Raw genomic sequence first — 15,274 nt, 5'->3', positions numbered from 1 at the left:
TGTGCTTGCAAATGCTAACTGAACGAATGTTACCCAGAGCAAGAACTAGACTGCAAGGATGCTGATGCAATATTTAACCTGCCTTTAAAATGTCCCACTGTCACTTCTGTTCTCCTCCTTCCTGCTCACARAGGGACATCACAGAGAAGAAAGTCCCAGAATGTAATGCTGCAAGAAGAGCTACAATTGAAGCTGAATTAAAGAATGGCCTGGTAATTTTGAAGCAGATGAAGCAGCTATCTTCCCTCCATGGTAAGGACATCCTTGCACACATTCCCATCCTAATTCTGGCCACTCACAAGAGCAACTATGTATTAAAGTACTTAACAAAGAATTCTGGAGRGAACAGAACAAGTCACACAGGAGARGTACAAACTYCCAAAYGAAGTGTGAAGAATGCTTTTGGGAAATAGAAAAGCTTTCTGCCTTTTAAAGCTGTGTCCTCATGGTCCTATATATACCTACAGAGCCAGGAGCCCTGACATGTTGGAACTCTGCCGACCACGATGACCAGAGCTACCTATTGCTTTAACTTATGTACTCCTCAACCCTAAAATGGGAATGTCAATATGCATTCAAAAAAATGCACCATCAGTTGTTCAAAACAGTTGAGCAGTTGTTAAAAAAATGAGGCAAGGAAATAAAAGACAATCACATCCTCCAGTTGAGAACCATTGCAGGTAATCAATCATACACCATTTGAATGTAAGGGAAGGCAAAAATAATAATCAGTACCAATTTACTGTTAATGGTAGCATTAAGGTAACAGTTCATCACACTGTTTTGTATCCATTACATTCCTTATTAATGTCTGATTAAAAATCTGTTTTTAAATACCAATTCAAACCTTGCATTCTACACAAAATAGCCATTTGTAAGCAAAATTTATGCTCTAATCATGTAAATTATTTTTTTAAAACAATAATGTCTATAAATAGCTATGTGTGGCTCAAGCATAAATATGTCACCAGCTTCAGTAAGATCATTCACTGCCCCTTTAGAATTCAAACAAAAAAATGCACAGTTGCACAATTTTCTAACTACCATTCCTTTTGGATACTCATGAAATACTAACTTTTATGGAAGTCACATAGAATATAAAGATAAAAAAACTGTACACAGTTTTGTGAAGGTCAATGCCTCTAACATTAAGCCACAGAGCCTATCACAGTTATACTAGTGTGGGCATGAGAAAGCAACTAATCATATTTAAGTGTCATGAAAAAATGTTTTATGTTTTATTGTAGCAGCTATTGGTTTTACACCCCACCATTAAAGTTTTGCCCTGGAGTAAAAATTCTTGAGGAAGTACATTTACATCTTTAAATAAAAGAAGACTAAGATAGTGTCCGTGGTACTAGAATCTTAACCATTTAAAATAATTTATCTAATATACATTTTTTCAAGTGCACTTGCAGGAGCAAATGGAATGGGGAAATTAAGAATGTCATTACTGTATTTCAGCAAACTTACCAGTTCTGGACTCTGAGATACTTATAGAAGTATTTAAGGCAGAATGATCTTGTAAATGCTCCAGCCAAAGAGCTAAAACATCCTYTTTACATGCCCAAAGTGGTGCACAKAGCTTCAATTGCATGGGCCCGTTGCTACTGAAAACTTTTTGCCTGATCCTCTTCTGACCGTCAGATTTACAATTAATTCTTAGATTCCAGCCCTCACTGGAYGTGGCCTATTTTTTACACAAACACATGACTGAAATATTTCTGGCCACAACAGTAATTTTCCAACAAAAGAGCTATGTACATTTTAAGAAATTCAGATTCTAATTCCTGACTGATTTTGGCACTCTTAAAMTATTTGCAGCCACGGACATACAGAGATATTATATACACACAAACATGGAACAGCTTCTTGACACACAGAATCCCAAACTACACTACTGCTARGGCATGCTAAATCCATGCTATAAACTAAAGCACAAGCAGAATATTGTTTTGTCTTGTTTGCCCTTATCAGCTTGAATATTACTTCCACAATCTACTGATCACATACAAACTTTCATGAACCATATCTGCTGACCCTAATTTTATYAGTCATGATACAAAGTCTTTATCCCACAGCCTTAGTACACAGGACACACATCCAACTTGAGGGAAGGAAAAGGACAAGGGCAGTTAAAAGTCTCTGCATTCACTCATACACAGTTCAGTTGTGCACAAATATACATTTTTTACAAGTAAATTAAACAAGGACAAACAGCCAAATGAAAATCTCACCTTTATTGTAAGTACACCTTAAACTCTAAATTTCAGCAGTTGTRAGCAAATAAATGAATAATATGCCCTGCACTTGGCATGTGACAGTCTCCAGAGGGAGGTCACAATTCTGACCATGTTTGGATGAGGCAGATACATGCTCAAGCCTTGAATCAAAGCTTTCAGTTTTTTGTATGCAAAGCAGATCAAAGGTAACTGATTTCACTATTGCTTTACAGTCTGGCTTTTAAAACATTCAGTTTCACAGTAAAATTCACATGTTATTATCCACATCCTAGAAAACAAACAGATTCTGCAGTATGCATTCAGAATTGCATGCAGATAATGTTCAGCGGTACCAGAGGTACAAATACTTGTGCAATACTCTGGAAATCAAATAACTACATACTCATTCAGTATCTCTCCCACACCTTACAATTTCAACTCATTCTCCCTCTTCCAATATATCTAGAATATGAATTCTTCTTTCCTGATGAAGCAACAAGTTTAAATACATACTGCCGCATGAGAGGTCCAGGTTCATAAGGTACAAACTAAATTCAAGTATGAGCTCTGATGCTGCCTTCAATTMGTTAAAAGGTGAAAGCATGCAGCTAAGGGAGACCAGAGACCTGCTGGGGAAGAGGAGGAATCACTGAAGGGTTGTCACATACCTCCACAAGAGGAGAAAGTGTGTAACATCTTTAATGTGCAGCAATGACTCTTGCCTTATGAATGTAGGTGAAGACATAATTTGTAGAATAATAGGCACTAATATTACACGCTGCTTCAGTTCTGTCATATTTCCAATCCATCAAGTTGATTAATGCTATAATAACTCCTCACAAACTTATCATTTGTGCACTAATGAAGTCAAATCCAGTTTATCCTTCGGCAACTATAATCTGSTCTGTAGATGTTCATTTCCCTGCTAACCATGGCCACTGTGGCACTTGGTATATAAAGAGAAAATTAACAAATGCGATGTCAATTCAGATTCAGAAGCTTTCAACACAGAATCACATTTATGTGTTAGATCCTACGCAACAGACATTTTTATCATTAGGTGCTCACAGGATGAAATAACTGCCTGGAAGCATGCCTTACAGGAATAGCTTCTCTACATTTCTTAAAAATAAGGAACTATTTGCTTCTTCCTTCTGCCTCCATAATCAGAGGAATTACTATTGTGTGGTTTTCAATGGGTCTGTCTCAGGCTTGCAGTCTTYAGTAAAAATTGTTTTCCCACCCTATTGAAACTTTTCCCATGGTTAACAAATTCAAATATTTAGTCTTTCATGTGGATTGTGTGCTGTTCAGGACAAATTAAATCTCATACTATTGTCTTTCCCTGCTTCTCCTCTACTGCACTGCCTGTTGATTAAAACAATAATGCCAGTTATAAAAAACAGCCTATGGGAAACAATCTGTGGGATTATTTTCCCCTCCTTCCATTAACATTGTCTGAAAAGGGCTTGAATTCAAAAGTAACAGGGAAGTGAGAATTAAAAGGACATGGACACAGAAAGCATCACTACATAAGCCTTGTTATCCTGGGTGCTGAAAATTCAGCAGACACAGCACCCCAACAACTGGAGAAGTCAAACAGTAAGCAAACCTACACGAAATCTTTTATTTTTGGATGACTAAAAATGCATGAAAATTTCACYAAGCTCAGTGTATTTGTTAGTCTAAGTGCTTTACTTATTAACAGYTTAGCATAAAAAATGCTAAAGATTTCAAAGTGGTAACAGGGTGTCAAATTAGAAGAAAACTCTGTGAACTGGTGTATTGCATGTTCCCAGTGGAGTTTTAAGTACTCAGGTTTGTAGCTATTGAAACAGTTTCCTAACTCCTGACCTGTCATATCAGAGAATGGCTTAGAAAAAACATAATTTTTGCTCTTAAAAAAAATTTGCAAAACACTGAGTGAGTCATGACAGTCACATCAACTTTTTGCTACTAAAAGTGTATTGTATTAACTACATTTTTCAGATTTTGTGGTGAAATGTTTAACTTGAGCAACATTAAGGCCAGAGAGAGACATTCAAACAACAATTTGATTTCAATGTTTCCAGATGTTTCAGACTGACATTTCAATAATAAGACTTTATCCACCCAAATACTTTTGGGACAGTAAGAGAAAAGAATGCACATATGCTGTAAGAAGAGATACTCAAGAGCACTGGACCCCACTATCAGCAGGGGATCAGCAGCTCACCTGAGGCCTACACATCTCAGCTCCAACTAAAGCTCTCAAAACAGGACACACTTTACTTGCATATTGGTGAAGTTTAATTYAAAGACTGAGAGGCTGCACTAACATGCCCCCAATGAAGTCTGTTCAACAGGAAGTACCACATTCCCAAGATGCTCTACAGGGCCTCAGCCTCACCAATTCCTTGTTCAGCTGTTCACAGTCTATTTATGRATGCACAAAACTTGGTTTCAACTTTTACACTCTGAATTACTGGGAAACTCTTCATTCTGTGTCAGTGCTGCCTGGACGTATGGGGGAAACAGATTTTCATCCAACCTCCCAAGCAGCTTCATAATGATGAAAGAGATGTAATGAAATAAATGGTTTACAGTTATGCCTTTAATCCTCTTACTTAAAAAAATAACATTCTGACTTTGAAAATGAGAAGACACAAAATACTTTGCATGTTAAATTGTGGAATATGCTAAACCGCTATTTAGCCCCTCCAGTGGTCTAGTACAAATAGCCAGTTTCAACAGCAGGGCAGGCAGAGTGATTTGCCCTGTAGTCTGTACTAATTTGGCTTGCATGGCATTCTTGAATACCAGCCATARACAAAAGCCAGAGGCCTCTAGGTCCAGGCATCAAGATGTTCACTCCTTCAGGTAAAATGAAGTCATCAACGAGTTAAAAGTTTTTGTAGGAAAACACTCCACTTGAAATTAGGCTGCTCTCAGCCCTTAGCAAGATTATAGAATTCTGTTGGGACAAAAACATTTTTGGAAGGCAATGCAGATAGAAATAATTTTTTGTTATAAAAGTGAGCTATGCCTAATAAGAATCAAGAMTAAAAAATTAATACCAAATGTTATTATCCCATTGATTACTTCTCAAGTACTATACAGTGAGAAGCAAATCAAGAKAATTTCTTCCCCATATCTCCTCTAAATTAAAATTTACTAAATTCTTAGTATGCCAGCAATTTATCCTTTGATATCTCCTGTTTCTGGAAATGCAGTATTCAACTGACTAACAATCTCTTCCATGCAGTTTGCTCTGTGCTATTGTGTAGGTGAGGCTAGGACCTGAGGCCTGGGAATACTTGTCCTTCTGTGACAGAGCAATTTCATGAAATGTTAAGAAACTGTTATGGATCATATAAAAATTAAAACTACTCCTTCTCTAAAATTACCACATTTGCATGGATCAGTTTCCTTTTTGTTACATGTTTCTTAAGCACTTTGATATTAAACTTACATAAAAAAGAAGGAAAGCTAAAACATCTGTAGTTACCAGTTTGCTTCACATGGTATTAAAGGCCTGCTACAAAAGCCAAGAAGCAAGATATCCTCTATTAAAAACAATCAAGCAAAAACACTTGGCATTAATCTGAATCACTGTATTGAAGTATTACAGCTGGAGAGATTAACTTAAGCATTATTTTCACATTGTTTCTTTTAGCCTCTCCCTAGATACAAATTTGATTACAATATAATGAGGATTCTCAAAACGGTTATTTCACAAGAGTAAACACTAAAAAGAAATTCATTCTTACATCTGGGCAATAACTATATCCAATAATATTACTTACAAGTCTCTAAATGTCATGAAGCAAACATCGCAACAACCAGCAGGAAAATCAGCTGCTTTCCTAAGACTGGCAATATGGTGGGGACCTGCTGCTCAGTATCAAAGAATCACAGAATATTCTGAGTTGGAAGGGACCACCATGTGCTAAATGTAGTCACCAAAAAAAAAGCACATTGGACACCATCACCCAGACTACAGAAGGCAAGAGGATTATAAGACACTTGATGCTAAAATGCATCAAAAAAGAAGCAGTTCATACTCTTTTAATATAAATTGGTATTTTCAAGTAGCAATACATTGATTAAAAAGAAAATGCCAGGATCTGATGTTTTTTCTGTTATTCAGGAAATAAGTGGAGTGATACATTTTGACTAATACAATGAAGCTGCAGCCACTTTGGAACCAAAGCAGTTAAAAGTCTACATCTCGTACATTAAGAGTGATCAATAAAGGAAGTACGAGAAAATTGTGAATTAGCSTAAGACCCACCAGTTCAACCCACCCACACTGAGTACACATCAGTTTCATGTAATGGCCTGATCCTGTAAACTAACAAGGGCCAAGAAAAAAAATGAAGGAATCAGCAATTCCTCAGCCCTGCTGACAAAGGACCAAAACATGTTTCATAGTGCCTTGCCAAGAAAACCAACTTTCACACTACTTAAACACTATGCATTAAATCATGTTTCAAATAATTATATCATTTGCTTAAATGTGTCCCTGGTCTCCTTTGTAGAGAAATTACAATACAAATAAAACATGACTGTTCAGTAATTATTGACTGAGGAGACAGTCAATGTAAAGACTCAATCTCAGCAGCAATTCTCAAACTTGAGTTTCCTGTAGCTGCACCACTATGAGAGTCAGCACGTGGCATTACTGCAGCAGCCATTTGACATGACATAATCTGTTTTCTYTCTCCGAGAAAGCTATTAATTGCATGTATTTAAGCATTAGTCCAATTCTGTTACTGTCTGAGTTGAGTTTCAAGAGTGTTCACATCTGTGGTTCAATCCTCTGTGGTGCTTAGCACTCTTGATGCTAGCTAGGGCAGGCCACAGAAGGGAGATCCTGTCAGGAGAAGAGGCCAAAAAAATCTCAACAAAATCAAATCCATAAATAAAAGCTGTTCCTAAATCAACATCTGGATTTCTTCAGAAAAATCAGAGAGTATGCCAGCTAAAGGATCTCAAAGGATTTATTTATAAAGCCTTGACAAGCTGGAGTTATTTTACTTATTTCTGACATTCAGCATAAATGCTCCATCTCAAAGAAACTCTATAATTATGAAAATTAGCTTTTTATAGATCCCTAAATCAATCCCTTCCCTTTGTGCTACTGAACTCCCTTGCTCCTCTTTGGCCCTGACCCAAGAAGTCAAAYTTGAAGAGACTGAAGAGCTGGACAGTGGAGGTATGATACTTATTAATGCCTTAAGTGCTTTAGTGGACCATGACATTTCTTAGCCACAATATCTACATTTGCATACTTTAAATCAGTCCTTTGAAAGCTGTCCTAGACTGGGATACCCTCTTTTCTGTGGTAGCCTGAACTCCTCCTCCCCTACAGATGTTAAGCAGGCAGTCTGACTACCACTTCTGCAAAGCACCCCAAGGAGTTCCCTCTTTCTCATCCACAGCACCCCTGCTCAGATCCACAACAGAGATCCTCCACATCTGTCCCACCAGACAGGACCTCAGTATATCATACCTGCTCCAAAAGCTGCTTCCCACACACACAATTCCTGTTCACCCAGACCTGGCCCCTCTGGCCTTTTGTTAGAGCTCCCCTTTACAGTCTCATTCCCTGTCTAGCCCATAGCCCTAAGCACAGCAGCAGCAGCCTTGCAAAGCTGGAAGAGCTGAGATCTCTAGGCAGAAGAGCTCTGCAGGGTAGAAATGCAGACAGCCCCGGTGCAGTCAGCCAGCCAAGTGTTGCTGCTAGCAAGGGGGAAGATGCTGCTTTAGGGCTCAGAGCCTTTAAGCCAGCCCAAACCAGATTGTGGTGTTTGCCACAGCACCTCTCCCTCACCTCTGGGAAACACTGCAGACTGCCTACTTCAAAACCTGGAAACATTTGTCTGGTTCTCTTAATCATACCCTCACAGTCTTCTTCATTTCTTTTCCAAGGCTTTAGGTGAAAACACTCCAGTGCATCCACAGTTTCTCCAACATGGCATTCAAATGCGAAAAGAAAGATGCATGTAGTTGAACTTTGAAAGTTCTTGCTAGGAATGCAAAACATTACATTGGCTTCACTGTCATTATATCACAGCTAGAAGACAGAACTGTCAAAAATTCCCATCTTTCAGAATTTTTACTTTCCAATTCCGTATGTACAATCCATTTTTTTTGGTTGAGCTCCCACTGTCCCCAATGAGACTTTTCCTGCATTCTTTGCAGCATCATTGGAATTTTTTCCTTTGATGTTTCCAATCCTTCCTCAGCATTTCATGGGTTTTACTACTACATACAATTTCTCTCAATTTGTATTAAAACATCCATGTTCATRTCATACCTATGTCATCTTCTTAATAGCTAAAGACCAGAATTTAAAGGTAATAATAATAAAATTTTAAGAGCATGGTGTGTACTTTCTCTCTGTTCTCCTCACGGCATGCATGSAGCTGCAGTTACTCACTTTCAAAAGAGATAGCTGAAAATGCCCAGCAGCTAGCAACATTTGACACCTGTTCAACCAGTGCCAAGGACAGCAATCATGCTCTTTCATTTATTCTTGTTTGGGAAAAAAGTGACTCACCTGGTCCAAACATATAGGAACAGACCAGGTTAATGCCCAAGAACAGTCAGAGACCAGAGCATCCAAGACCAGAGAGAGAAATGAAGAGAGAAAGAGAAAAAAAAAAACCTGGTTCATCTCCAAAGTCATTCTCATTATTTGCTATTTTTTTCTATGACCTCTTRAGCTGAGGCTCCTAAACAGCACTCTCATCCAAACCACGTGTCRCAGTTTCATCAACCAATGAAAGTTTACTTGAAATTCAAACTGGACAATATCAAAATAGCTGCTACTTTTGGTTTACTAATTTTGTTACCATTATTTCTAGAACAATCTCATTTCTGGAATGAGAAAAGAAGATTAGCAGAAACCACTTTAGCAGAAAACATGTAACAATAAAATGCTGATTAGAGAAGGACTGCTTAGTCGTAATGGAGACAGAAACAATTATAGAAGCATGCTCTATTATAAACTGTAATTATGCTGCTGCTTAAAAACAAGAAATAACAGTATTTCAAAATGAAACACGTACTATACTGTGATAATTGTAAAAGTAATGTTTTTCCAGACCTAAAAAAAGATTGGATAAGCAGTCCACTCAAAGGATTGGTCCAAATAAAATCATGAAATGTCTCTGGGCACAAATTGGCAGAAGTAGCATAAGAAACCTGCATACTGAAACTGAATAAAAGTTAAAAGGTATTCCTTTCAGCTTGATTACCAAACAAAAAGCACACATATAAAAAACACTGTAAGATAAAATCATGTCACCTGACAAATTTGGTAATTTCAAATAAACTCAAATTTTTCATTACAAGAACTTTGGTTACAATTTAACCTCTGCTGCAAACAACCTACTATTAAGCCAGAATAACTTTTTTTCACCTCATACATGGAGGAAGTGCTAACATCTACCTATGCGCCTTTTGATGCACAAAATGCATATTCAGTTTAAATTTCATTTCTTTATATGTGGGAACAGTTTAGGTGGTCAGATTTTGTTCCCTAAGAATTTCTCAGCCAAACTGCAGCTTGTCTCAGTACGTAAAATATGCACGTCAAAGATTTATTTGTACTCTGGCACGTCACACTGGAGGTACACTTAAACTGAACATTAAACACCTAAAGGCAGAAGGGCATCTGCTTTTCACACTGGATTCATTTCCCTTGGTATTAAGACCAGCCTGAGACCCTTGGACATAACAATAAACAGAAGTAGTCTTCCAGAGATCAAAGGACAAACAACAATATTGTTTGATCTAAAACTAACATATTTGGGGGGGAAAAAAACTAAAGCATAATGAGCAATTTAGTGATAGATTAAATATATTTTCCGCAATCTTTTAGAGTTTATTTGAGCAGTCAGTTTCTCAAAATTACTAGAGTTAGATTAATGTTGTAGACCACTTGAAAGCTGGCACTCTTAATTCTTCTAACAATATAAACACTCATTTCCTATCCTGTTAATATGTGATTGATGCTGAGCTACTCTAAAGAAATTCTCTACCATATTACTCAATTAATATTTTCTACAGTTTAGAATGCATTATTTAAACTGTCATGCTTCTTTTTCATGAATGCTTGCAATTCTTGAAGCTATGGAAATGTTTGTTTACTATTCCTTGAGACACAGTATGAAACTCTTTGTATTTCTGAATGAGCAAATGGCTGAATGTCACTAATGCAAGCATTACACTCCCACAGGTGATTCAGTCATCGTTTTGTATTAATCATTAATGCATTAGAGCAGCAGGCTGTGCCCAGCATGTTCAGGTGAACGCATGTTGCTCAGAGAGGGTGCTGAACTACTGCAGAACTGGAAGCAGACTGAGAATTGACRGGCACAGAACCACTGAGTTTGGAAGGCACTTTTGGGATGTCCAGGATAAGCTGCAGAATGTTGCCCATCTGTGCTCCGGTACTCAGCATCTCCAAGGATGGAGACGCCACAACTGCACGGAGCAACCTGCTCCGATGKTAAACCATTATCACACCAAGAAAGGTTTTTCTTAAATTCAGACAGTGTTTTCTGTGTTTCAGTTTGTTCTGAGACAGCGAATAGGCACATCAAAAGTGAAGGCACWGGCAAGTGAAGATAGTACTTTTTTAAAATATTAAAATACATACACAAAAAGTCAGTTCCAAAAGAAAAGCTAYAATCCTCCTCTCTACTAAAACCCTCCCCTTGGCTTTTAAAAAATTTCTACAAGACAAATTATGCTGGGCTGATAGTCTTAAACTCTTGTATGTAAGGACCCATGCATTATAGCTGTTACTTGTTACAACTGTTATAGCASCAGCTCATTGCAACTGCTATGACAAAGTGACGTTTTCATGAACAGGATCCCCAATGAAAAGCCAATGAAATTTCATTTTTAGGAACATGGAAAAAATTATCAAGAATTCACAACCACAGATAGGGGATAAGATGCTATTAAAGCAAGTATCATTGTTCAGTGGTATTTTTTTCCTTGCAGATACACCATTTTGCTTCCTCACAAATATTCCTAGATTTGGAGGATATTTATATCTTTTTAGTACCAGAATTAAATATTCCCTATGCCTGTGTTATCATCTCAGGAAATCCAGATGTGTGGTGGGTATTGGCCAAGATCCTGGTTCACTTACTTTTAATTTGAAAAACCTTTCATATGAACAAAATGAGTAATTTCGCAATTGCTTACTTCCAGTCTGGACCTGGTGCTTAATACAGAAAGTGAGAAAGGTCATGACACACTGACAAAAGTATCTTTTATTTTTAAGGCAGATAATTGCTTTTGAAACTGATTCACTTTTGGGAAAGCAAACACMAAGTCACAATTTTGTTCTATAGAATATTTCAATGGACAGGTGTGCAAYAACTATTTGTACTGCATCTTGACAGTACTGTATATAACAGTAAGTAGCTGTATATTGTGAAGAAGGACAAGATTAGTAAAATAAGCACCAACCATTTCCATTCTGCAGAAATGGACGAGTATTGCTGTTTTTTTATGTTAGATGTTTACATATTACTTCACCTATAAAAACAAAGTGAGCGTTACTTAACCTGTAACTGACAGGTAAAAGATCAAGTGCTACTGCTTTTAAGCTTACAMAACTGCAGGAGAATCCAGAAATACCTGAGCAGCTCTGATGCCCTCAAAACACCACCTTAAKACTAGAATTGCTAAGACACGAGTCTGAGAGTAGCACAAGCAGCACGATGCAACAACCCTAAAGGAGAGGTAAGAATCTCTCCAGGAACAAAAGAACACTTCAGCACAGAAGAGTTATTTGCTGCAAAACTTTGTCTTCTTGTTTCCCATTCTTCAAATACATCTTATACTAAATTTGGATCTCCTGTATTCCACAACAGTTTGCTTGTTTAGCAAGAAGTTGTAAAAAAACAGCACTTTGAGTAAGAGATAAATGAGATGCCTACATAAAGTATAGTCTTGAGTCTGTATTTGTAATTCCAGAAAAAATTAGAATTAGCAAGCTGTAACTCTAGAATACTCATAAAGGTCACAGAGCAGAGAAAGACAGGAGAACCAATATCTAGTCATGTACGTCATTATCCTTGTGTTTCACAATATAAATAAAAYACATTCAAGAGATCATAAAGGAAACAGCATGAAGCAATGCTGTTCATGACCATATTCTCCACATCGCGAGGATCAAGGGCTCTCTGATCCTCAGAACACAAGCATGGCTTGTGCTAACATCTGTGTATTAGCAACTGCCAATTCTAGAGGCCAGCACAACTTTCAAGCTTGTCTATGCATACCTTTGCAGACCTAGGTTAAAGATGCACCACCTTCACATGACCTACAAGCTAGGGTACRTTTGTGATAGAGAATACAACTCAGATTCTTATGCTGGGGCCTCTACCAAGTGACAGAAGACCCAGCTCCTGGGACAAAACTCCAGCTTCCTCCTCAACAGGTCAGTAGCAATCAAAATGCTGTTCCCTTGCAGTATGTATTGTCTGTGAACTGCRTAGCAGCAAATAAACAAAAACAGGGAATAAGAAAAGCGAAACTGACCAAGGCGCTTATTTCAAGCACGTGCAACACACCAGCCTGTTTTGAACTTCCTAGACAGGCATTCTCTCAGGTTCCGGTTTTGTTTTTCTCCTTAAGAGCACATTATTATAACCYGTTGCTAAGTAACTCCACAGTGACGCTCACTTGTGTTTCATCTCAAGGTCATGTCCAGTTTAGCCGGCACAGCGGCAGCGCTCACAGGAGCACTCCCAGGTAGCAAAGGTCCCGCCGGGTTTCTGAGGGTCCCTTGGGGCACGGGCCGGGCAGGGCACCGCCGAGCTCTCCCGCACAGCAAAGCTCAAAGCCAGCTGCGGGAATTATAAACATGACGTGGATTTTGGGACCACTGAAGAAAACTAAGTGGTTTCAAAGAAAGAGAAATTATTAAATCAAAATAACGATGCTCCCCGGCAGAGCTGGGGTTAGGGAGCCCATRGAGGAGGGGGCCTGGTGGCCGTGCACGGCTGCTCTCGGTGAGAAGCTGAGCGAGGCCACCTATCCCTGTCCCCCGGGGCCGGGCTCCGAACGGCACCCCCGCATCACGGCCCGCCCTCAGCCCACCACAGCCCCCGCCCCGCGACGCCCCGGCCGCATCCCGAGGGGTCACCCCGGGGACTGAAGCTGCGGGATTTCGGCGCAGCCGCCGCCGCTCTCAGCCCRCGGCCCGAAGCGCGGCCCCCGGCAGGGCCCCGGCGTCCCGCCCGCCCCCGCCGCTCACCGGCCAGCTGAGTCACGAAGGCCTCGGCCACCAGCGACATGTCGCGGAGGGCGGGCGGGCCGAGGRCACGCACAGGAACTGGGCGCCGCGCCGCTGGCGGGGCAGAGACTGCATCCGGGGCCGGGGCGGGGCCCTGCGGCTGCCAGGGCTGCGGGGAGCCGGGCTGGGCCCGCCGCCTTGGGCCCGCCGCCCCTCGCGGTGCGCAGCGATGCTCSGAGTGGCGTTTCCGAGCGCACCGGCCTGCGAGCGACAGTTACTCCCCTCTGTCATCCCAGCCTGAGGACGGAGCCCCGGCAATGCATAGCGAGCACTGCGCGTTCAGCCTCTGCGCCCTTGGCTTGGACACGGAGGCACAAGGGGAACCAAACGCCTGAATGCTCCCGAAGCATATGGGGGACAATAGGTCATAACTAAAGRGTACAGCTGTGTTTTCTTCATCTCAGCTTGGGAGTCTTAATTCCAGCAGACAAACTGCATTTTGGAATGTACACCTTGCCTTTAAGCAACCATTAATTTCTTGGTCTTAATTCTATTATATAAAGACCTCTTAAGTAAAGTGTTGGGGARTGCTATAAAATTACATGCCCAGTATGTTGATTGCAGAGAAGATAAAGGGTGTGTGAAATACATGTTTCGTTATCCTTCAGTGCCTCTTGATCCGCATTTCTTTAGCCACACTTTAGTAAGAAYATCTCATTTTATCAAGTATTACTCTATTGTGAAGGACAGATAGCACAACATTTCARTCTTGTAAAATCTTAGATATCTTATGTACAGAAGACATGGGAAATATAAATGTATTAATGTTTGTAAAGTATGTGAAACTCCTCTGGTGACTATTGARACATTCTTCACATTAATATATTGAATATGTTCTTCATATTGAATATATATAGAATATATATAGTGGAAGCATGCTATTAGAACAGTAGCAAAAGCAGAAGATCCAGTAAATACATTGGAATAATGGACTGAGGACTTAAAACAGTGATGTGGAAGAGAAGTGATTTTTTTAAAATGCTGATGAAAGCTCCTTGTCTAATTACAGCTGAAGGTTGAATAGCATTGAAGTTGCAGAAACTCTGAGCAGTCTTGAGAAGCTGAGTGGCTTTATATTAAGAGATTGCAAGACCAGCCCAATTAAGCTGGTTTGTGCTATTTGAACCTTTCATCACCAGCAGTATTTAGAAGGCTAAAAACACAAGCCATGGGGCAAAAGGCTGAGCTTGAACTAGGGATAAGCTAGGCCAAATCCATATATTAGCACCCAATTAAAAATGAATGTTTCTCTCTAGAGCTCAGTTTGATACAAAGAAGTTGTCTCCAGAAATGGAGGTGGATTATGCAAACTAAATCAGGGAACCAAAATCAGTATCTAGCAAGTATGAATGAATAAATACCAACAGAAATCTGTAGACAAATCTAAACAATTAGCCAAAACAGGAGGAAAATTGAGTGGTGCTCAGGCCATCCTTTCAACAACTGGCAGACACGCTCAGGCCTCTGTCTCTGGGACAGGAGATTGGGGCAGTAGTTTTGTTTCTGCATTCCGAGTCCTCCTCCCTGCTCCCACTGAAAGGACTGTTTTAGCAGAACACCTTATAGGAAATCCTCCAGGGAGATGTCCAGTGACAACAGATAGGAGCAATGAAACTGACTGCATCCCTACCTTCACCTTTATTCAATACACCTCTCTCCCAGCTTTTTGAGGAAATGCATCACTCTTGTGAGCCTGGCTTTCTGCAGGGTCTGCACATGAATTGTTTCTTCAGCTGGCCTCACC

General features: G+C 39.7%; 1 protein-coding gene across 1 annotated transcript in view; it reads right to left on the bottom strand.

Annotated features, from left to right (window-relative positions):
• MTX2 (metaxin 2) overlaps positions 1 to 13,776 on the bottom strand; it is a 35,000-nt gene extending 21,224 nt beyond the window's left edge. Inside the window, 2 exon segments of the mRNA XM_057363706.1 lie at positions 13,492 to 13,551; positions 13,554 to 13,776. Coding sequence (XP_057219689.1) covers positions 13,492 to 13,551; positions 13,554 to 13,761 — 268 coding nt within the window. The 5' untranslated portion in view covers positions 13,762 to 13,776.
• Positions 13,777 to 15,274: the final 1,498 nt, after the last annotated feature.

The sequence above is a fragment of the Malurus melanocephalus genome, unplaced genomic scaffold, assembly GCF_030028575.1.
Source record: "Malurus melanocephalus ecotype Western Australia unplaced genomic scaffold, MMel_1.1 scaffold_30, whole genome shotgun sequence".
Classification (NCBI taxonomy): Eukaryota; Metazoa; Chordata; class Aves; order Passeriformes; family Maluridae; genus Malurus; species Malurus melanocephalus.
This window is presented reverse-complemented; position numbering and strand designations above follow the sequence as displayed.